At 42.3% G+C, this 21,856-nt stretch overlaps 1 protein-coding gene across 13 annotated transcripts in view; it reads left to right on the forward strand.

Annotated features, from left to right (window-relative positions):
* Susd6 (sushi domain containing 6) overlaps window positions 1-21,856 on the forward strand; it is a 132,718-nt gene that overhangs the window by 57,066 nt on the left and 53,796 nt on the right. For 4 of the 13 annotated variants that reach the window (XM_063262461.1, XM_063262462.1, NM_001398930.1 and 1 more), the window contains 1 exon segment: window positions 20,080-20,304. In XM_063262461.1, coding sequence (XP_063118531.1) covers window positions 20,184-20,304 — 121 coding nt within the window. In that variant the 5' untranslated portion in view covers window positions 20,080-20,183. 13 annotated transcript variants of the gene reach the window in all.

Below are 21,856 nucleotides of genomic sequence, written 5' to 3' on the forward strand. Positions count from 1 at the left end.
TATGCTTTAAAATCACCTGGCCATATGCTGACATGAACATAGAAAGGAAACTGTGTGTGGGGTGGTCTGTGCAAACAAGAACTTTAGTATAAATAAGAGATTCAAGAACAAGGAAGGCCTTGGGAGCTTCCATAATTTAACACTATTCACCAGACCATAGCAAGGAATGGTGGCATGGGATTTGGCCTGGGTTGGCTGGGCCACAACCCTTCCTTGTCCTCTCAACCCAAGGCACTGAGGATTTGAGTTGTCGAGAGTTGTCTCTTCTAGGAGTGACCAGTTACATTGCTGGGACAGGGGTGTGGTTAACACTGATGTTTCAGAGGAGTGGGTAAGTGGGTGGAGGACAAGGCTGAGGCCGAGCAGGCCACTAGAAGGGGGGGTGTGCTATTTTGGGTATTTTGGGAGAGGAAATGTGCTAAGTCAGAGGAGGAAATGGGGGAAGGGGAGGGTGGTGATGCAAGATACAATAGTATATGAGAATGTCATCATGAAACCCATTTATTAAATACTAAAACAAAACAGACTGCAGGAAGATAGAACCACAGCACTCTGGCCCTTCAGCAATCAGTGCCCTCATGGGTTCCTTCACTCATTCTGAAGTGCCTAGCACCTCAGAAGGTTCATAGCTGTAAATAGCAGTCTGGACCACCACTATAACTTCCTGTTTGTCTTCTTATGAAGGTTCCTCCTAATCTACAGTCTAATGCTTTTGATTTTAGATTTACTCTTTCAGTTTGTATCTTTGTGTATATGCACATGTATGTGAGTGCCTAAGGATGCCAGAAGAGGATGTTGACCTCCCCTGGAACTGTGGGATGTTTTACATCAGTGCTGAAGCTCGGGACCTCTAGAAGAACAGCAAGTACTCATAACCCCTGAGCCATCTAGCTATGCAGCCCAGAAATAGTGTTAACATTTAAAATGAATTACATGGGGTTGGGGATTTAGCTCAGTGGTAGAGCACTTGCCTAGCAAGCACAAGGCCCTGGGTTCGGTCCCCAGCTCCGAAAAAAAGAAAAGAAAAAAAAAATGAATTACATGAAACAAATTTATGCCTCTATCAAGATTGCATGCTTTGGGGTAAGACTGCTTAGTGTGAAGTCTCACCCCATCTCTTTTACCCCCTACTGCTAGGTTTCCCTGCCTATAACCAGATAATAATAGTGCCTAGATCAGATAGTAAGTGTAAAGTGCCTAGATTCATACTCAATGAATAAGCAGTCAGATGCTAGTTAATATAATAATGATGGTGTTATTGTCTGGAGGGTTCATAATACTGGGATGGAATTGGGACCACCTCAGTTATTGAGAAGGACAAAATGTCCCTCTCCCCACTGGCACAATCAGACCATTATTTTATAAAGGACAGTTTGCCATCTCTAGGAGGCCTGATGCTGGAAAGGTCCTGCAGTAACAGATATTCTCAGGTCACTTCTAGATTAAGTTTTCTGAGGCCCCTGTGTGGAAGAATACAGTGTGATTGTTCTGGAGTGCTTGAATCTGTCACTGGTGGGAGGGAAGTTCTTGTTTAGAAAATGTCACCAAGTTATAACCAACACTTTGTTCTTCATTCAATCTGCTCTCTTTCCCCTTATGTTTATTTAATAGTTAGAAAAGCACTGAAATGTACTTTTCCTGTTTGAACATGCACATCTGAAACTTGTTTTTCCCAGATCTTGAAAATCTTTTAGAAATCACAGATCGAGGACTAGTTTTGTTGGTAGCTCGTAGCATGCACGATTCTCAGCACCACATAAAGCCTGGGCATAAATACCTTTATTCCTAGCACTTGGGAAGCAAAGGCAGGTGGGTCTCTTTGAGTTTGAGGCCACCCTGGTTTATATAGCTAATCCAGGATAGCCAGGGGTTTGCATAAAGAGAAAAAAGGAGGGGGGAAAAAAGAAATTCAAGGTCATTTTTAGTTAATACATGGAATCTGAAATATATGAATGTATATTTCAGCCTGAAATATATGAAACCTACCTCAAAGAACATAAGAAAAGGAAAAAAAAATTATTGGTGAGGCTTGACAAATTCTTGCTGTGACCTACTCTGGCCATGAACATTCAATCTTCCTGTCCTACTTGTGTCCTGTCCCTACTTGTGTCAGAGTCACCACTGTGAAAGGCTATTATTCAGTTTTCAAGGGTGTTGTATACTTGGAAACATTTTTGGCCTTATATGTTGATTCTTGGTTCCTTGGTTTGTGTCATTTTCACACAGTAAGGCTATAAAGGATCTTGGGTTTCCTCATCTGTGCAGGAATTGGTCAGGACTCAGGGTTGGAAAATGTTGGGTTTTCTCCCTTGTTCTCACTAAATGCATTCTGGGAAGGCTCTGCCAAAAGGGGAAATTGATTGTGTAAGAAGGGCACTTCCCTTATAGCTTTCAAAGCAAGATGCTTCCTTCTTTCTCTTCTTCCCATAATTGGAGTTAGCCATTGTGCAGGACTCTTGAGACGTGCTTGTCACAGTGATGGACAGAGGAGTTGCCTGTGCTTGTCCTTATCTTCTCATCGATCCCATACACAGGAATGGCGGGAAATCACAGCCTGCATATAAAACCACAGACAGATGGGAAGGATGGAATGTGTAATCCCTGTTCCCAGAAACAAGCCAGTGCCGAGCTGGCCGACCTTAGCATTTGCATCTGTCAGCAGAGCCAAAGCATTGAGGTTTGGAGATAATGGCACCATCTGGGAATGGAAACCTAATCTTCCAGCTCTTCTCAGTACTCCTCCTTCAGAAGCCTTCTTGTGCCACCTTCTGCAGGTTCCTGTCACCAGTAACCCGACTAAGCCTTTTTGTAGTTGCTGTGACTGGCTTTGCAGTTTGCTGTTAGTTGTTCTTGCCAGGGTCAGTTAGCTCCCTTTCAAGGTGCTTATCATCTCTGGGGATTAGGTAAAAGAATAAAAGCTGTGTGTCAGGGTGTGACTTCCCTATTCTTTCCTCCTGTGTTCCTGGAGGGCCTCTAGTTGATGCTGTGGAATTAGATCAGGTCAGGTTTCCTGCTCAAGAATAGTCATTTCCCACTGCCTGCTGACCCCAGGATGAGTTTCCAAGCTGGCCTTACCTGGAGAGTCAATTGAATGCTTAATACTTTGTAACATAACCAGAACTTGCCAGGTGGCAGAAACTGTGGAAACCAGTAAGAACTGTGCCTTGACCTGAGGACTTTAGAATGGAATTTATTTTCTGTTCTTCCTTGATCTTTGGCCTTTCCCATTCTCCGGTGCTTTATGTGTCCCTGTCTTTGTTTCTTAATACTTTTTTATTACTTTTTTTTTTAAATACAAGAGCACAAATCTACTTTTATTTATTTACTCTCCATTGGTTTAAATCTGGAATGGGTACAGCATCACACAGATTCTGTGTCCAATGGTCTTTACAGGAAGGTTGCTTCCGAATTTGGCAGGAGCCATACCACTGTTTCCTTAAGCTGGAGAGTTTCTTTTTCTTTTTTTTTTTTTTCTTTTCTTTTTTTCGGAGCTGGGGACCGAACCCAGGGCCTTGTGCTTGCTAGGCAAGCGCTCTACCACTGAGCTAAATCCCCAACCCCTAATTTATTTTTTCTCTTCTTTTTTTCATTGCTTTGTTCATTACCCCTAGGTAGTTGTTGCTTATTCTCACCTTCATACTTTACAGTTCAACATTATTGCGCTCACACAGAACAGTAAAATAGATACGCCTGCCTTGGTTGTTTGCTGTCTGAAGCTGCAGTCGCCTTAAGTCTGTTGAAAGTTCTGGTGGGTTTGAGGTCTGTGTGTCCTGTGCATTTTACAAGCTAGTTAGAGCAGACTCTTAGTAAATGGTAAAACAGTGAACGTGGGTCTTAACAGAATTTTAGGTGGTCCCAGAGCATAGAGCAAGGATCTGGAAACTGGGTGCCATTTGAGTTTTTAGAATATTGGGGACCAACACCTAAGAGAAACCAGCAAGAACAGGCGCAGTATTGTAAGTTTTTCCCACCTTGAGATTTTCCTAGATGCTGAAAGGTTTGGGTAGAAAATATGTTTATTGTAGAAGATTGCTAGGAGAGGTGGTAAGAGCAGGGGCCTCTGTTTGATGCAGTTTCTTTCTGTGGTGAGTCACCCCAATAGAAGGTGTGAAAGATGCACAGGGAAGTTTATAGTTTAAGGAACTAGGTAGGAATACCAATAAACAGATCTGTCGGGCTAAGGACTTACTTATTTGTATTATTGACATTTGAATTGCATTTATCTGGGTAGCTTGGACATTTGAACTTGTTATACAAAGGCCTATGCTAGGGTTTTGTTTTGTTTTGTTTTGTTTTTATAACAACTAATAAAATCTTGGATAAAATTAAAAGTAGTGCCTTCTACTTCTGACTTGGGAGTAGAGTTTTAAGCATCCTGTTGACCCATCTCCACCCCCACATCCTATTTCTCCTTTGAACTGCCTAGAACTGAAACATTTGGTAATAACCTTGAGCAAGGACCAGCTTCAGCCAGATAAATTCCTTGGGTACATTCAAGTTTGCTGAATTTAGGGAGAAAGTAAGTTGCATAGACAGAACTCAGGGAATTGTCATTTACATGGAAGTGAAACTATTGTCCTTTTTTTCTCACAAGAAGACTTTCTCCAAACCCTTCTTTACCTTTGTAGATCTTTATTTTTGCGAGTACACCCGGGTACCAGCTGTACTACTGTTACAGCGGATAAGCTAGTGAATGATTCTCAGAAGCTTGCGTCTTTGAGAAATGCTGTTGCCTTTTCCTGTTTTATTCTGCCTAAAAAGATGATGACTTGCATTTACCTAGATATTGCAGCATTTTGTGATGAAGTATAGGTCTTTAGTAGTAGTGATGATTACATACAGTACCAGGTACCCTGATTACGTTGTGAGGTAGTACTACTACTTTGTAAAGATTACTTTTCTTAATTTAAAATTTTTATAAACTTTATTATAAAAAACTTGCAAATAAATAGAAACATCACATGTCAAAAATAAGTAGATCCCAAGTCTGCGTAATCAGTGAATCTCTGTACAGTTAGAGTACGCGTTCAGAAGGGAAGCTGCAGAGCTTCACAGTTTACGCTTTGCACTTATGTACCATCCAAATCCATGACAGATTAGACCTAGAAAAACAACTTTATTTCTCTTTTTACGCTATGCTATGCTCCCCACATGTGCATTTGTCTATCGTGTGTGTATCATATACATATTGTTATATTATAGTTCCACATGTAAGAGAGAGCATACAGTTTTTTCTTTCTGAGATGTGTGACCTCACTTAATATTATATATTCTAAGTTACTTTTTCTGCATTTTTAACTTCATTTTTCTTAAGAGCTGAGTAATAATAGTAGTAGTTGATGTGTGTGTGTGTGTGTGTGTGTGTGTGTGTGTGTGTGTGTGTGTGTGTGTTCACGCACACATGTGCATGGGGCTTAGCTGATTTTTATTGTCCATTAATCTATTGATAGACAACTAAGTTGTTTTCAGTTCTTTGTTATAGTAAATGAAGCAGTAATAACCATGAGGGGGTGGTGCAGATATCTCTGTGGTGGTATAAAGTTTTCTGTGTATATACCTAGGAGTGAAATAGCTGGTTCATATGTTCTATTGTTAACTTTTTTGAGAAATCAATTTGGGGATCTATTTTTCTTCCTGTTTTTTGTTTGTTTGAGACAGAGTCTCACTATGAGATTTTGGTTGTCCTAGAACTTGGTATATAGAGCAGGCTTGCTACTGACTCAGAGATCTGCTTGCCTTTCCCTCCTTGAGTATCCCCCCAACCCCCATAGGTTATCACTGTGTAGTCCAGAATGCCATTGAACTCACTGTATAATGTAGGCTGGCCTCAACCTACAGTCTTCCTATCTCTTCAATATTTGAAATTCAGGTGTGTCTGTGTGTATGGCCAGGATCAACAGTAAACTAGTTATTTCTAAAGCTCCTAATAAGAAAATTCGTAGCTCACATTGTGTGTGAGAGTTTTAATGTCGTGTAAAAGAAGAAGTAGAGGGGTTGGGGATTTAGCTCAGTGGTAGAGTGCTTGCCTAGCAAGCGCAAGGTCCTGGGTTCGGTCCCCAGCTCCAAAAAAAAAAGAAAAAAAAAAAGAAGAAGAAGAAGAAGAAGAAGAAGAAGTAGACATGAAGAGCAGAGACATATGTCTGCCAAAATGGTGTACTTTCGAGAAGTAATCTGCATGAAGAATGTTTTCTGTTTTGAATAGGTGTTTTGCCTCTTTAGAGGAAGTTTTTACAGAAGTGTAATGGCTCTGGAACTTAAAATAGTCATCCTTCTCTACCAACCCTTAGCTGATCTTTCCTTATGGGAACATTCATTTGTTTTAAGAAGCAGAGAAAAAAGTTCTGGAAATCAGAATTGCTTTTCTCTTTTAGAAGTTTGGGGTCTAAAGGGTAGTTTTTAATGGGGGAAGGAAGTCTGGATAGAGTCATCTCACACAGACATAAATACCCTCACCTCCACTCATTGCTTTCTCATGGTAGATGTGGATACAAGGCCTGGACGTGGCTTTTCAGTCCTTGGATAAATCAGTTCTTTTGGCAAGCCACTTATGTTCCTTGGCTGTTCCCAGCTGGTTTGGGCCCCAAAAGCCCAGATCAGACAGCCTTATTTATGATGTCTCTGTGTTCCTCTATAAATAATAATACATTATTAATTATTATAAATGTTGTACCGCTGAACTGCATCCTCAGACCTCAAAGCCATCATTTGTCAGTTGCACTGGAGTATGTGGTCAGAGGACCAATCTGAGGGTAAGGGAGGCTGCAAAGATGTCTGATCGTTAGGACGTCTTCATCGTACCTTTGCTTTAGGGTCTTAGAGTAGAGGATCGGCAGGCAGAGTGGGAAAGCAAAAAGCATTCAGTTTGTGTGTGGGGGGGTAGGGTGCATGGAGGTCAGAAGACAACTCTGAGTAAGTTCTTTCCACGTGGTGATGTAGGTCCTAGGGATCAAACTTAGGTTGTCAGGCTCCCTCTTTTTATCAGCTGAGCCTTCTTGCCAGCCCCCTCTCTGCATAGATACTGGCATGTAATTTTGCTTGGTTATAATCAGAAGAGAAATTATGCTTTAGCAGTTGAACAACTGTACTTCTTGTCTGTTTAGATTGTAGAGAGACAGTTAAACTCCAAAAGTTAATAAATGTTCTCTTCCACCTTACTTGTACTCTGATCCAGAGTAGGCAGCCTGGTTGAGAGCTGGGATCACAGAGCAATTGCTGTGGAGAGTAGAGATTGAGGTGACAGGACATTGAAGGCTTGTCTGCTAGACTGATGGCCTACCCCCAAGGGTAACTTCTCTATAGTGACTGCTTCTCATAGCTAAGTTAATGTGACTAGCTAGACAAGGAGGTAGGCTCCTGGGAAACAGGCTGTAGAATCTTAAGCTTGGCTGCACGTATCCTGTTCTATACTGACAGATTTCCCTCAGTCTTGCATTTCTAAGGTGTCCCATTTTTAAAATTGTGTGTGTGTGTGTGTGTGTGTGTGTGTGTGTGTGTGTGTGTGAGAGTGTGTGTGTGTGAGATGCATTTGTAGAGAGACAGCCTCTCTTGTTCTGTTGCAAATGCCTGCTGCTTTCTTTCCAGTAGAGAAGGTAGGTAGGTACCTGTTACTATTTTCTCATGAGCTCTCGTACCACACTGGCGCTCCTGAAGGAACTCTTGTTACTGAATTTGTATTTGGTAGAGAGGCCTCAGAGGTGTTTAGAATATACCTAACCCAGGGAAAGCAGGCCTGTAGCTGATATAGATTGTGATTGGGAAACACCTGAGGAAACTGTTAAGCAAGAGAGAGATCTGGTTTAGGCACTCAAGGCCTGTATCCCTGGGCAAGTTGCAGCTCATGCTGAGGTTACAGTTTCTATTAAATTGAATAGATAGGTCATGATAAGATGGCCCCGTAGTTCATTTTAGGTAGTAATGGCTAGGGTCTCATGCTAGGAGCAATGGTGGGTAGTTCTTGATTCTCTTCTGTCTCTTAAGTTGTTTCTTTTTGCAATCATCCCTGAGTTTTTCTCTACCTCTTTCATGTCTGTTTAGCGAACACCTATAAAACCAGGGTCAGTTTGGACCACTGCATTCTGGGTGTCTCTGGCCTCCCCTGCTGTTTTTCCCTGGACTCAGCACTTCCGTGCTGTACTGCCATCTGTTTACTTGTTTGCCCTTACATTTCAGAGAACTTCCTGAGAGCAGATAGTCTTTTGTCACCACCTCTGTCATCACTGTTTCCCTAGTTGCTGGTACACTGCTTGTATTGTGGTAAATACACAGTAAATAAGTGACTGACCACCTTGAGAGTTGTACTAGATCTTTCCCTAACTCTAAACTCTTTACCCAGTCTCTTTATGAGCTCTGTGGGTGCTGGAGAACCTTGGAAGATGCTGTTGATTTTGAGCTGTGCCAACCCCCAGGCACTCTTGTAATAAGGGATGGGCCTTAGTTTTGTCCTGTTCATATTCAGCCATCTGCCTAGGGCTAGGGCCATCTGCTGCCTGTGAGTGACCTGAGCAAGGGAAGCAGTGTCTGAATCAGTGTGGGTGAGCAGCAACCTATTTTTTCAGGGATAATTGTATGGATGGGTCTAGGGCTCCCTCCCCAACTCTGACTTCTATTGTGATGCATGTTATGCCTCATTTTATCCAGGTCTTAGTTGTGTTCCAGATGCTGTCCACTAACCACTCTGCTAGTGAGCCTTTGCTGAGTTTTTGTTTACTCTGTGAGTGCTTTGTCCTTTGCCCTGGTCCTTGAGAATCTTCATGTAATATAAATAGCACTGCAGAAAGAAAAATCAGAGAAATAAAAACCTCTGGAAACTTTGGATTTCTTTCAGATGTAAATGATGAGCCTCTGTCACCTTTGTGTCTTGAGGGTCATCACCCTGTTTTCCATTTTTCCTCCTGAGATATCTTCAAACAATATGTATGGGCTGAATTACTTACTCGGAAGGTTGTGAGTCAAGCTTGCCTTTCTTCAGCTTTGTACAGAGAAGAAAAAAGGCAAGAGCAAAGTAATGTGCCCTCATCACTTTTAGTAACTCTTGAGTTTGGAGGTTCTTAGCTGGCATAAAATTGTGAGTAAAAACACACACATAGGAGATAGGGGTAGCAAAGGAACCTTTATTGTTGTTGTTGTTGTTGTTGTTGTTGTTGTTGTTGTTGTTATTTTAAGGATAGGGTCCCATGTGTTTCAGGTTGGCTTGGGACTTGATGTATAGGTGAGGATGACCTCACCTCCTGCTCCTAAGTGCTGAGATTACTAGTATGCACCATCAGGCCAGATTTTATGCAGTGTTAGTGGGGCCTATACCAAATGAGTGAGCTACAAACTCCACCACAAGAAGAGGAGTGTGTGTGTGTGTGTGTGTGTGTGTGTGTGTGTGTGTGTGAGAGAGAGAGAGAGAGAGAGAGAGAGAGAGAGAGAGAGAAAGAGAGAAAGAGAGAGACAGAGACAGACAGACAGACAGACAGACAGAGAGAGAGAAGCAACCCCACCACAACAAAACTTTGGTGGTAGGATTAATCAGTAGAAGTGAGTGGGATTGACTACTGTGCTATCTATCTTTTAGGGTTTCTAAAAGGCTAGGTTTTTAAAGGGCTGCTGGGGACCTTCATGTAGTGAAAGGTAAAGTGTCTGAAGTCAGGTTCTGCCAGGGGAATGTTGTCCTTGGCATTCATGGGAGTGCATTGTGGGTGAATATGTCACAAGCTATGAGTCTAATAAAAAAAGAAAATATGCAAGTCTTTCCATTTTGGAGAGTGATATATCTCATTATTTCATTTTAACCTACTTGTGGATTTCCTTCTGGGTTGACCGTTCCCATGTTTCTAACATAGAGGCTGAGGATGTTTGTTTAACTATTAGACTTTCCTAATTTATCTCCCTTTTCTTGTCTAGCACTCTTAAAAGAAAAATGGAAGAAAAAGAAGAGAAAGTAACTAAGAATTAAAGAATTTGGAACAGAGATGCTCCTAAATAGAGCTCATCTGTCCCAACCCTCTCTTTCAAATGATGATAACAATAATAAGGATAGGTATTAATGATAATAGTAATTACCATTTCTGATGACTCATAATATGCCAGCATATGCCAGAAAAGCCATGGAGGTGAAGTAAGTAAGGAGACCAGGAGCCTGTGTCTCAAACACGTTGGATAATTATGCCAGGATTAGGACCGAAGGAGCCCCCCTTGTGAGGAATCAAGTGTCTTTGTTTGCTCAAGGTCAGTTTTTCCAAGTAGAGGTGATACAGAAGCAGAGCCCACTTCTCTTGACTTTGACTTTTCATTGAGCACAGTTTCTGTTTTGTTTTTTTTTTTGTTTTTGTTTTTTTTTTTTTTTTGGTTCTTTTTTTCGGAGCTGGGGACCGAACCCAGGGCCTTGTGCTTCCTATGTAAGCGCTCTACCACTGAGCTAAATCCCCAGCCCCTTTTGTTTTGTTTTGAACTCAAAATTCCTTCTCTGTGCTTATTTTCTCTCTTTTCTTGCTCTCTACCCCGTTTAATTTCAGTGAAATAGATGAAATAAAGGAAAGGATGGTTTAAGTTTTTTTAGAGTTTTTTTGTGAGCTTTAAAGGTTTATTTTTAAATAGGCAGCCTTCCCAGACAGACTGGGAATGTAGCAGAAGGCCTGAGAACCAGGAAGTGACACAGACCTGTTTATATCATCCCACTTGAGGACCTTTGGAAAGCCATCCACGTAGATGGTAAAAAGTAAACACAAGTGCAGCAGCCTTTTCCTTTGGGTTTGCTATTTTTGACATGGAGGAGGTGTTTCCTGCACAGCCATAACTACTCTGAATACTAAAATGGCTCCTAAATATCCTCCCCAGTGACATATATAGATATGTATTTATTTCTTGTTACCAGACAAAAGGATTCTGTGATTCTACGCAGACAAAATGAATTGCTCCCCTCTTCATCCTAAAAAAAAATGACTTGGTCTTCTGAGTTTTTGTTTGTTTTGTTTTTGTTTTATCACTGCAAATAAGTAGTTTCTGCCTGCAAAAGATTGTTTTAGAATTGTGATCACCAATGTGTGCTTGAGTTCAGGGTATAGCTTATACATATCCCGCCCGTACATAGTTTTGAGTCTTTGCTCTTAACTCCTTTGTTTTCTCCTAGCACTGTAAAATATTTGTTTCTTCTAGGTCCTAGTAACACTGTGAATGCTGTAGATAAACAGCCTATTATGAGTTCCTTGAGAGCAAGATACCACATTTGAGCTCTGTGATTACCCAGACCTTGTACAGAGGACATCTAGTTGTCCTGAACTGCAGTATAATCGGTTCCTGGAAATGTAGAGGTGTGAGGGTGCAGACTGAACAAATTACTTTCTTGAATTTCTATTTGCAAAGTAAGTATCGGAGCCTTTTCAGCTCTGCTGTGAATCCTGTAGAGGGTATAATGACATAGAAGATCTATCTGTGGAGCCTAGAAACTAATCCCTGCTGTTTCTGTGAGCATTTGCAGCCTTCCTCAGACCTGAAGCTGATACAGCCCCTCCCCTCATGCTTCCTGTCTGTTGCTGCTTTGCCATCTTTTCTGCACAAACTATCTGTGGGAGGTTTTTATCCCCTTGAGTTCAACAAGTATTTATTGAGTACTCTGGGTTGTGGAGAGAAGTAGACTTGGTGAAGTAGTCATTACCTGTGGTAGATGCAGCATATGGAGGAAACCTGTCTCTACCGCCTCCCAGGAGGGAGTATACTTGGTTGTCTCAAGGTAGAATTGCCTCAGGAGGCAGGGACAGCTTAGTCTCTTTGAGTTCAAGGACAGCTTGGTCTACACAGAGATCCAGGCCAGTCAGGGTTACATAGAGTGAATCCCCCCCCCCCCATCCCCAAACAAAAGAGCAGGGCACTCTTTACAAGCAGGCAAATGGGTATTTAATTTTTCATATATGCTTAGGTAAGTGCCTTTAAAAATATTTTGGAATTTGGAAAGAGCCTTGTTTAAGGTTGAAAAAGGAAGGTTTACTTGTTTAACTCAAGTTGTTTTGGGGTTTTGCTTTTTTTAAATCTGAACTGACCTTGTGCTTTAAGCCTGATTTCCGGATGTTTCTAAACCACATTCACAGGCTGCCCTTAGAGAACCTTTGGGTATCAGCCACAGCCTGATGGGAGAAAGAACACTCACCATCATGAACTGAAGTCAGTGTCAGATCCATTCTATAGCTCATACTTCGTGTTTTCCACCTCACATAGTCCCAGAAGATCGGTGTCATCAGTTTGCAGATGGGAACTGAAAAGTACTTTCCCTCGACCATCCAATTAATACTGTCCAAGTGGACCCGAGATCTGCCCTGGTCTGCAGTGCTGTTCCTGGGAGATACTTAGTGAAGCTTTTCCCTTCCACTGGTAAGGAAATAGAAGCACAGGAAGTGAAGTTTTTCGTTGTAGATCGGCCTATCAGTCCCTGGTAAGCCTCTGCCTTAAAAAAGTGGCTTCCTGGCTACACATTACACATTTATGGATGAGTTCTTCGCTTCCTCGATTTTTCTGTCAGAGTCAGTTTTGCTTTGTTTTCCCCTCCTCATTTCTCCTTCATTTCTCTCTCTTCCCTAGGCTCCTGCAGTGCTACATTGTTCTGCTGTGTTGAAGTGGTTGGCTTTTTGTTTTCTCTTTCTCTCTCTCTGTTAGATGTTTGTTGTTTTTGGAACACTGTGTGCTAGATGCTGAGCAAATGTGCTGGTGGGTGCTTACGCTCTAAATGGAAAGTAGCCTCTTGAGCTTACTGCAGTGCATGGGGGAAAGACGCTAGAGTTCGGAAGATGAAGGCTGAGGGGCTGCTGGGAGAGATTTAGCATCTCTACCTTTTAGTTAGAGTAGAACATCTGTAGAGTTTTTCAGAGGAAATACTTTTGGGTCATTTCTAGAAGGCTTTGAATTCCTTAGACCTGAAAGGGCCTTGGGAGCCATCCAGGCCCATCCCTAACTAAGAACAGGGAAGACTAGGTGACTTGCTTGAGGACAGAACCACTGCCTAATGCTGAAGCTGGGCCTAGCTTAGCTGTCTCCCGGGTCAGGTGCCTGCTGTAGTCAAAACTGCGGCCAGGTCCTAGAAGACTGAGCGACTGAGCGAGGATATGGTAGTGTGTCACTGGTAGTCCTGCTTGCCTGGGTCTTGGGAGAAATGTGATGCCCTGAGTGTATCAACAGCAAAGCAGCTTTTCTGGAGCATCACAGGCTGTAAGGAATATCAGAGCAATTCAAGAAAGTCTCTGGCACATTCCAGGAACTTTTAGGTGGCTTAAGAGGAAAGCTGAGGGTAATTTTTATAATTAGGAGCAGATTAAATTTCAACTAAAGTTATTTTTACCTAGGAGTGGTGGAGCATAGCTATAGTCCCAGCATTTGAGGGGTTGCTTGCAAATTCAACGACAGCCTGGATTACTACCCCCCCCCATTCCCCTTCCCTTCCTCTCTCTTCCTTTCCTCCCCTCCCTCTCCTCCCTTCTGCTTCCTTGCTCTGCCCTGCAGTGCAGTGGGTAAGGTAAGGTTCTGCCAAATGTTCCTCAAATCCCAATAAGCACTGAAATGTTACTGACTTGGAGGAAATAGAAGTAGATGACTGGAAAATCCACAGGAGGAAGAAGGAAGGCACGTACAAAACCTCATACTGTTTATAGGGGTAGTAGGAGGTCTTGATGGTTCGGATGGGAGTGAAGGGGAAATTCTGCAGTCCCTTCAAGGTAAGAGTCAAGGAAGGGCCTGGGGAGTCACCTTTTGATATTCTCCTCTGGGAACTTTGGGCTTCTTGTTATTATGTTCTGAAGTGTAATCAGGTGTTTCCATTCTGTTCAGACTTAGAAAATGGTCTTTGTCCTTTCCCATCATGTAGCAATGTGAGGGTTGGTGTAGATGGTTGCTCAAAGGAGTACAGTATCTTGTTCTACACTCTTACTCTCCCGCACCCCCTTCTGTATTAGTCTGAGATAAGAAAAGGTTTCAAATTGGTTTTCTCTTCCCAATCCCCTTTCCTGATTAATGGATACATGATTCATGGTTTATCTAATAATTCATCCTAAAAATTGTATGTGGACTGAAGTTAACATTCCAGTACCTGGGAATCAGGGTCTTCTGGGTCAGGCCCTTTTGAATCAAGAGAGGAAAGCTCAGCATGGCATGCATGGCCCCACTACTTCAGTAAGACTGACTTTCTCCACAGGAGTGGCGACATCTGGGCAAGTGGACCAAGTGATGTGTGCCTGATCTACCTAGTGAATAGGGTGCCTGCTGGTTCTCGTTGCTCCACCAGTTGCTACTTTTCAAGCATTGAGATAGTTTTGAAGGTAACTCTTGGGCACCTTTAACCTTTCTTAGCCGGTTGTGTCATGAACCTGGACAGTAACAGTAAGCAAGTAGCATATAAACTGTGGGCTCAGGTTGCAGGTTCTGGCGAAGACTACACAGAAACCCCAGGTCTAGTTAACAGAATTTCTTCTCATTTTTCTTCTTGGACCGTCTGAGCTTCATCAGAACCTAGTAAGATAGTTAAGTAAATGATACCCCTCTCCCACTTTACAGAGGAGGAAACAGGTAGAGATGAGATAAGTGACTCCCCTAAGGTTAGAGTTACAGCTTAGGGACAGTATGGAAGTGTAGGGGCAGAAATGAGAGCTCTTCACATTGGGCAGGATGCAGATGCAGCCCCTAGGTTTTATTGGTGTTGGTTCACAAACATGAAAGGCCAGCACCTTGTCTTTGTGGGGCTGACCATCTATGATCTATAGCTCATGGAACTTATTGCTACTGCCTACTTTGAGAACAACAGCTATGTTCCTAAGAAAGAAAACCAGAACGGTGAATGTAGGCTTTCCATGTCTTCTCTTGCCCTGTGTTTTGGAGGGAAAAACTCTGCTTGAAGAGACCTGGGTTACACAAAGAGAAATATAAAAGCATTAAAGAAAAATTCTATGGATGAGATGAGACCTGAGAGTCATTCTTAGAAATGGAAATAGAAGCCAGAAAGCCTTGCTATCTCTCACCCCTACTCACCTAGAACTTCAGTTGTCACATTTCTATGAGGGCGGACGAATACTCGCTTTGAAAATTGAGGTATGGCTTGCCTTTAATCCCAGCACTCACTCGGGAAACAGAGGCAGGAGAATCTCTGAGTTTGAGGACAGCCAGGACTATGCAGTGAAACCCTGTCTGGAAAAATAAAAACAAAAGAAAGGAAAAAAAAAAGAAAGAAAACAGAGGCTTAGTTCCAGTTACTTGTTTTCAATCATGTATGGTTTGGGTTTTGTTTTTTAAATAGAGGCTCTAAGGCTGGAGATGATTCTGTGGTTTGAGCTCCTACTGCTGTTCTAGAAGACCCAAGTTCAAGTTTGATCCTAGCATCCACATCACATAGCTCACAACTATCTAAAACTCTTTAAACTACAAGGGTTTTGAAGCCCCTGGCCTCCATGGGACCTGCATGGGCATGCATATACCTCTTACAGACACACAAGTATACGTAATTAAACATAATCAAATTAAATCTTAAAAAAAGTAGAGGATGAAGCAGGAAGCACCATGATACATGCCTGTAATTTCAAATTCCAGTTCTCTTTGGGAAGAGGGAACCTTAAGAAAATGCCCTCACCAGATTGTCCTGTGGGCAAGCCCGTGATGCATTTTCTTGACTGCTAATTGATGTGGGATGACTAGCTCACTTGTGCAGTGCCACCCCTGAGTCATATAAGAAACAGGCTGAGCAAGCCACGGAGCAGGCCAATAAGCAGCATTCACCCCATTGCCTCTGCATTACCTCTAGTTTCCAGTTTTCTGCCTTGTGTGAGTTCCTGCCACTGACTTCCCTCAATATTAACAGTGCCTGGAAGTATGTGTGCGTGTGTGTGCGTGTGTGCGTGCGTGCGTGTGTGTGTGTGTGTGTGTGTGTGTGTACGCGCGCGCGTGTACACATGTATACGTACAGTCCTGACCCACTGACTTCGGGTTGCTTGTGTGAACATGGGTGGGAGATTATTTACTGTAGTGTGGCTGACTACTAAAAAAAGTGATACCCCTCTCCCAATTTGGTGTTGTTTGAAACAGGGTCTCTAATACCGTAACCCAGGTTGACCTTGAAGTTACAGCATTTCTGTCTTTCTGTTTTGAGTTCTGAGATAATAGGTATATAGAACCATACCCAACTGAAGACTTTAAAATTCTGCGTTTAAAGCAGTTAATTCCTTATTTAGATCTGATTACCGTGACTTTTTGTCCAAATTAGCTGGGATTTCTTGCAGCTGGTGATATTCTGGGATCTTGCAAGTTACCTTTCCTCTGTTATTTGGAAGCAGTAGCCTTAGCTCATCCTTCACATAAATACTCCATTGATGACACACGTTTATGTTTTCCCATTTTGTAAAATCCACACACCACTCTGCATTTTGTATTTGATCAAGTACTAGGTTTTATTGGCCTCTTGGTTCAGGTAGCTGCCTAAGCAATAAGAGAGGCCAGCAGTTGGTGAGAGAGAACAATTGGGAGCTTGTACTCCTTCACCTTCTCTCCACTCTCTGTCTTCTCCCACAGTTTGGCAGTCTCCTGTCAAATGCAAGGGCCTATGCTATGCGAAAAATTCCAAAATGAGTGATATACTGTCTCCGCCTTCAAGGAACTCTCAGTCCACTGAGGTGAGGCGGATAAATAGATTTACTAGCCAGTTCAAGTCGAAGTAGTAAAGGGTCCCAGGGAGCCAGTTCTCCTGGGAATAGGCATGGTAGGAAGTGTCAGGAAAGGACTCATCTGGAGATGACCATAGGGCTGACCCCTTAAAGTGACTATTCTTAGAAGTTTGTTGGGTTGGGGATTTAGCTCAGTGGTAGATCACTTGCCTAGCAAGCACAAGGCCCTGGGTTCGGTCCCCAGCTCCGAAAAAAAGAAAAAAGGAAAAAAAGAAAAAAAAAAGAAGTTTGTTGAAGAAATAGACACAAAAGTCATGCTACATTAAATTGATTTGTATTTTATCTCTTTGAAAAGTTAATATGCATACAAAGTACAGAGCTCAAGAAGATTGAGAGAATGCATATAGAAATTGTTTTTGTATTTTTTGCTTCTTGATTTTTAACCATTCAGTTACCCTTTCTAAAGGCAATGTTTCTTATGCATTATTCCTGAGGGAATTTGGTGTATATAAGTGTGTATGTAACATACACCCTTTTAAAAACCCAAGCATGGGCTGGGCATAATGGCATGCACCTATAATCCTTGGGGGGTTGAGGCAGCAGGATGCAAGTAACTGAACAGTATTTTTTTTTAAATTTATTTATTATATGTAAGTACACTGTAGCTGTCTTCAGACACACCAGAAGAGGGCATCAGATCCCATTACAGATGGTTGTGAGCCACCATGTGGTTGCTGGGATTTGAACTCAGGACCTCTGGAATAGCAGTCTGTGCTCTTAACCACTGAGCCATCTCTCCAGCCCTGAACAGTATTTTTAAGTACTATAACTAATTTGGCTTTCCAGTGTTTTCCTTTTCTAAACAATGTTCTTGGGTGTCCTATAGATATATATATATCAGAGAATATGTACTTTTTGGGACCTGTGTTATTAAGTTGCCTTCCAAAGGCATTATATATAACATAAAAAATGTTGAGATTATCATCTGTCTTGACAAATTCTTTAAAATTCCTTCCAGAGTGGTCTTAAAAAATAAAATTGCTGTGCTGAAACAGAGAGGTGGCTTAGTGGTTGAGAGTGCGATACTGTTCTTCCAGAAGACAGGAGCTGCCATATCTAGCAGCTCACAACTGTGGTCCTGCAGTTCCAAAGGATTAACACTCTTCCTCCAACCTTTGCATTCAATATGCACATACCTATACATAGAGAAAACATATATACATAACTTTAAAACAATAAGTTTTAAAAACGTGCTTTTGTAACTTCCCTACTTAACACCCTTGTCAGTGTTACTTACTTTTCAAGTAGACTTTGAACTCCTTGGTCTAGCCTTCTTTTAACCTTTGCCAGGAGCACTCTCGATTCACCTGATATGGTAAAACCTCCTTGCTCCCTTCCTCTACAGCCCCCTCTCCAATATCTCACACATCATTTAGGACTTAGACCAGCATCAGCTCCTCTGGGTAGTATTGTTTAACTCCTGATCCTCATGTGCAGGACACCTAAGGCACTACCTTACATATACTGACTCACCACTTAACTATGTATTTTGCATGTGCTGTGGTATAGCACATGCTGACGGCATTCTTGAAGTTTCTCAGCTGTTGCCTTAAAGAGATGACTGAAGAACTCCTCATAGGGTTATTTAGTGTGGATATACTGAAGTGGTAGCACCACGAGGCTCATTGCTCATCTGTCATTAGCCAGCTAGGGCACTGGACATACCCTGTAACATCTTTAACCTCTGACTTTAAATACCACCACCTCTTTTTGCATCTTGTCGAAAAGCAGTAGCAGCAACGAATAGGCTTAAATAGGCTGTACACTTTGCTTGAGTCAAAACCTTTCACAGAGAGGAAACTGAGCTAAGAGCTACAAGGAACAAATATTCCAATATAGGTGTTCCCACTCTCTGATTTGTATGAATGTGAACACAGCCTGCATATGCATAAACATACAGACCTCTCTGTGAACCCCTCTGTCCATAGCTTTAATGGCTCAGTTTAAAGTGAGTAAAAGCCAAGGACCAAAGATGCTTTTGTCACAATTGCCAGGGGAAAAGAGGTGAAGACTAGTTAGTGGCTAGCCCTGTTCTTGGTTTCTGACTAATGTTCACTGAAGAGTCTCATAACTGCTCTATTTACACTGAGAGAACTCCTGTTACCTCTTGTTTTCTCGGGGCTGGGGGACATGGGTTTGAGTCAAGGCTTCAGACCTATATTAAAGTCTGGTTAACATCTTTGGCCAATACTCAGGGAATCCTTTGTTAGGATTGTAGATGGGAGGCCCTCTGATCTGTGCTGTTAGAGCTTTACATTGAGTGTATGGAAATTTTATTTTTCTTTTCTTTTTTTCGGAGCTGGGGACCAAACCCAGGGCCTTGTGCTTGCTAGGCAAGCGCTCTACCGCTGAGCTAAATCCCCAACCCCTGGAAATTTTTTAAAAGGAAGTATGTTGTTTTTAATTACCTTCTATAAGCTAAAATATATGAATAAGTAGTAAATAGCTGAGTAAAATAGGCCCACTTTATGTTTTATCAACCCAGCGTCTTCTCTACAGACATTTAGAAGAAAATACTCCTTACATTCTTGACTGTTACTTGGTTTTGTTTGTTGTTTGATTGAGACAGGGTCTCTCTGTATTGGTTGATCTGTGACTCCTTTATAGACTAGGTTGGCCTTGAACTCACAGAGATCTCCCCAACTCTTCCTCCAGAACACTGAGATTAAAATGTGTGCCACCACACTGGGCTTGATTTTATTTTATTTTTTTTAAACAATACTTCTTACTATTCTTCCTAGGTCATTCTGAACCAGAATGGGTGGTAGGGCCATTTAGCAACTACAGCCTATAACGTTACCCACCCCGCCAGTCACAGGTGTGTGGGTTGAGCCTTGAATAGTTTGAGATTCAGGGCTGTTGAAAGAGCTCCTCAGGGGCTTCTAGGCCTCTGATAAGCTAGCCTCCTTGCCCTTGGCTCCTGCTGCTGCATTCCTTCTCTAGGCGGTGTAGTTATTCCTTTAAGACGTGTGCTCGCTCTGTTTTTCCTTTTGGTTAGCTGAAGTTGCTTTGAGGCCAAGTGACATAGGCGGAACAGCTCTGTGTCAACAGCTGCTTTCTGCTGGAGCCCATAGGCCAGTGGTCCTGACAGAGCAGCCAGTTTCTGAAAGAGACACGGGCCTGGCCGACCCAGCAGGTGATGTACAGGTGAGCTGGAACCGTCCCCTGTCCCTTTTCGAAAGGGTCTGCCTCCTAGATCAGATCCTGACAACAGTTGGTGGCAAGCTTTGGCAGCTCCCCACGAGGAGCTTCTGTGCTTGTCTCCTCTCGGCAGTGAAGATTCAGTCTCTAGAATTCTTCCAACTTTGTGTGTGATTGTGGCTTCCTTGCAGTGTTTGCATCTAACCGACTTACAGCTCAATTTTTCACTTTACTAAGTCTTTTCTGTTTATTTGTTTGTTTGTTATAGGTGAAGCTACTCCTCGCTGGCTTTAGGATTCTTCTGGATTTTAAGTCGTTCTTTAAAAAAAAAAAAAAAAAACCAAATAAGTAAAAACCTCGGACGGATAAAAGATGTGCCATGGCAGGATAGCACCAAAGAGCAGCTCAGAGTTTGTTGTGACTTCCGTCGGTCATGGAGTGTTTCTTCAACTGGTGATCCTTTGCAGTCTGCTGGGAGACGGATTAGCCTCCGGTAAGTCAGATCTGCCATTTGTGTTTGGGAGGGGAAGACTTTATACCAGGGTTTCTCCGGGAGCTTGTGTCTTGCTTTTTGTTAGGCAGTTCAGGAAGAGCTTTTTGTTTGATTGGTTGGTTTTGTTTTGTTTTATAGTGTGGTATGTACAGCAGGAAGCCAGTTCTTTGAAGCCTGATAGAGCGAGATGGGGAACCTGCTGCTGATTACTTTATCGTCCATCCCCCCAGCTGTTGGCATCTTCAGCAAGAGAAAACCCAGGGGCTAGGGCATGATATACAGGGGAGGAAATGAGCTGAGTCAGACTGCCTGGGTTTAGAGCCCATTCCTATCACTGCCTGTGGCCCTGAGCACATCACTGCTACTGTGCGTCTCTGGTTTCCTCAGCTGCAGAGTGGGTTAATAACAGTATCTACCTCACTGAGGGTTGTAAAGGTATTAATGTTACATAGTAAAACACTTAATGATGTTCACTCTTTTGTTTTTGTTGTTTGCTCATTTTTCCCCTTGCTTTTCTGTGCCTCTTCTCAGACCAGGTACATAGTTGAGATACTGTATCTTAGTGAAAATAGGGCCTAGTGACTGACGTATATATATTATAATTCTGGGCAAAGCCACCTAACTGTCCCATAGCTCATTTTCTTCATGTGTTAAGTGAAGAAGTTGACTATAGAACCTTGACTGTCATTTCTAGCTCCTCAGTCTGTATTTTTATAACTCTGAGAGCTTTTTTATTGAGGATGATAAGCTGGAATGTTCCTAGGAGAGACTGAGAATGCAGGAGTGAGCCATTTTGAATTTGTTGATTCTCGATGCATTGACAGTGCTCTAAAGTCCCTAATCACTTCACTTTGTGCAATCCAGACCTGGCATTTCTTCCAAAAACACATACTTGGGTGTTCTGAGCAGACCACTGGATGGCAGGCCAGAACCATCTCTGCATCTGTGAGTCCTGGTGTGAACATTGGTGTTTGACAATAATGAAATCCTTGCCAGAGTTCTTTAGAACAACCGGGATGGCAGGTTTCTGGAGGGTGGGCTCATCCGTTTTTTGCATTATTCTGAACTGTTGAGAGAAACAGTTATTGACTCAGTTGTTCCCTTATAGCCTTCCCTACGATGCGCATACTTCTTTTCTGATTCCCCTCCTAGCCACAAGGAACCCCAGTACAACCTCTGGTACCATTGATGAATGGGATCATGCTTGTAGGAAAAGGAAAACAAGGCTGGCCTATACAAGGTCTCCAGAAGTGATAGGTACAGAAACACAGTGTTAAAGTTGTCATGCTTACTGTTCTTTACTCCAGAGCAGAAGCTAGCAAACCGCTCCATGCTAACCCCCACTATGTAGCGAGAGCTAGCCTGGAAAACTTGATTTAATGCGATAAGACAGATTGGTCTTGAGTTTGAGGACCTCCTTCCTCTAACTCTTTAGTGCTGGGATTACAAATATGTACCACCACTTGGCTTGCTGCCTGCTTTGTATGACCTGCATGCTAACCATATTTTTAACATGCTAAAAAAAAAAAAGCAGAAAAGTAATATTTTATAA

This window comes from Rattus norvegicus, chromosome 6, assembly GCF_036323735.1.
Source record: "Rattus norvegicus strain BN/NHsdMcwi chromosome 6, GRCr8, whole genome shotgun sequence".
NCBI lineage: Eukaryota > Metazoa > Chordata > Mammalia > Rodentia > Muridae > Rattus > Rattus norvegicus.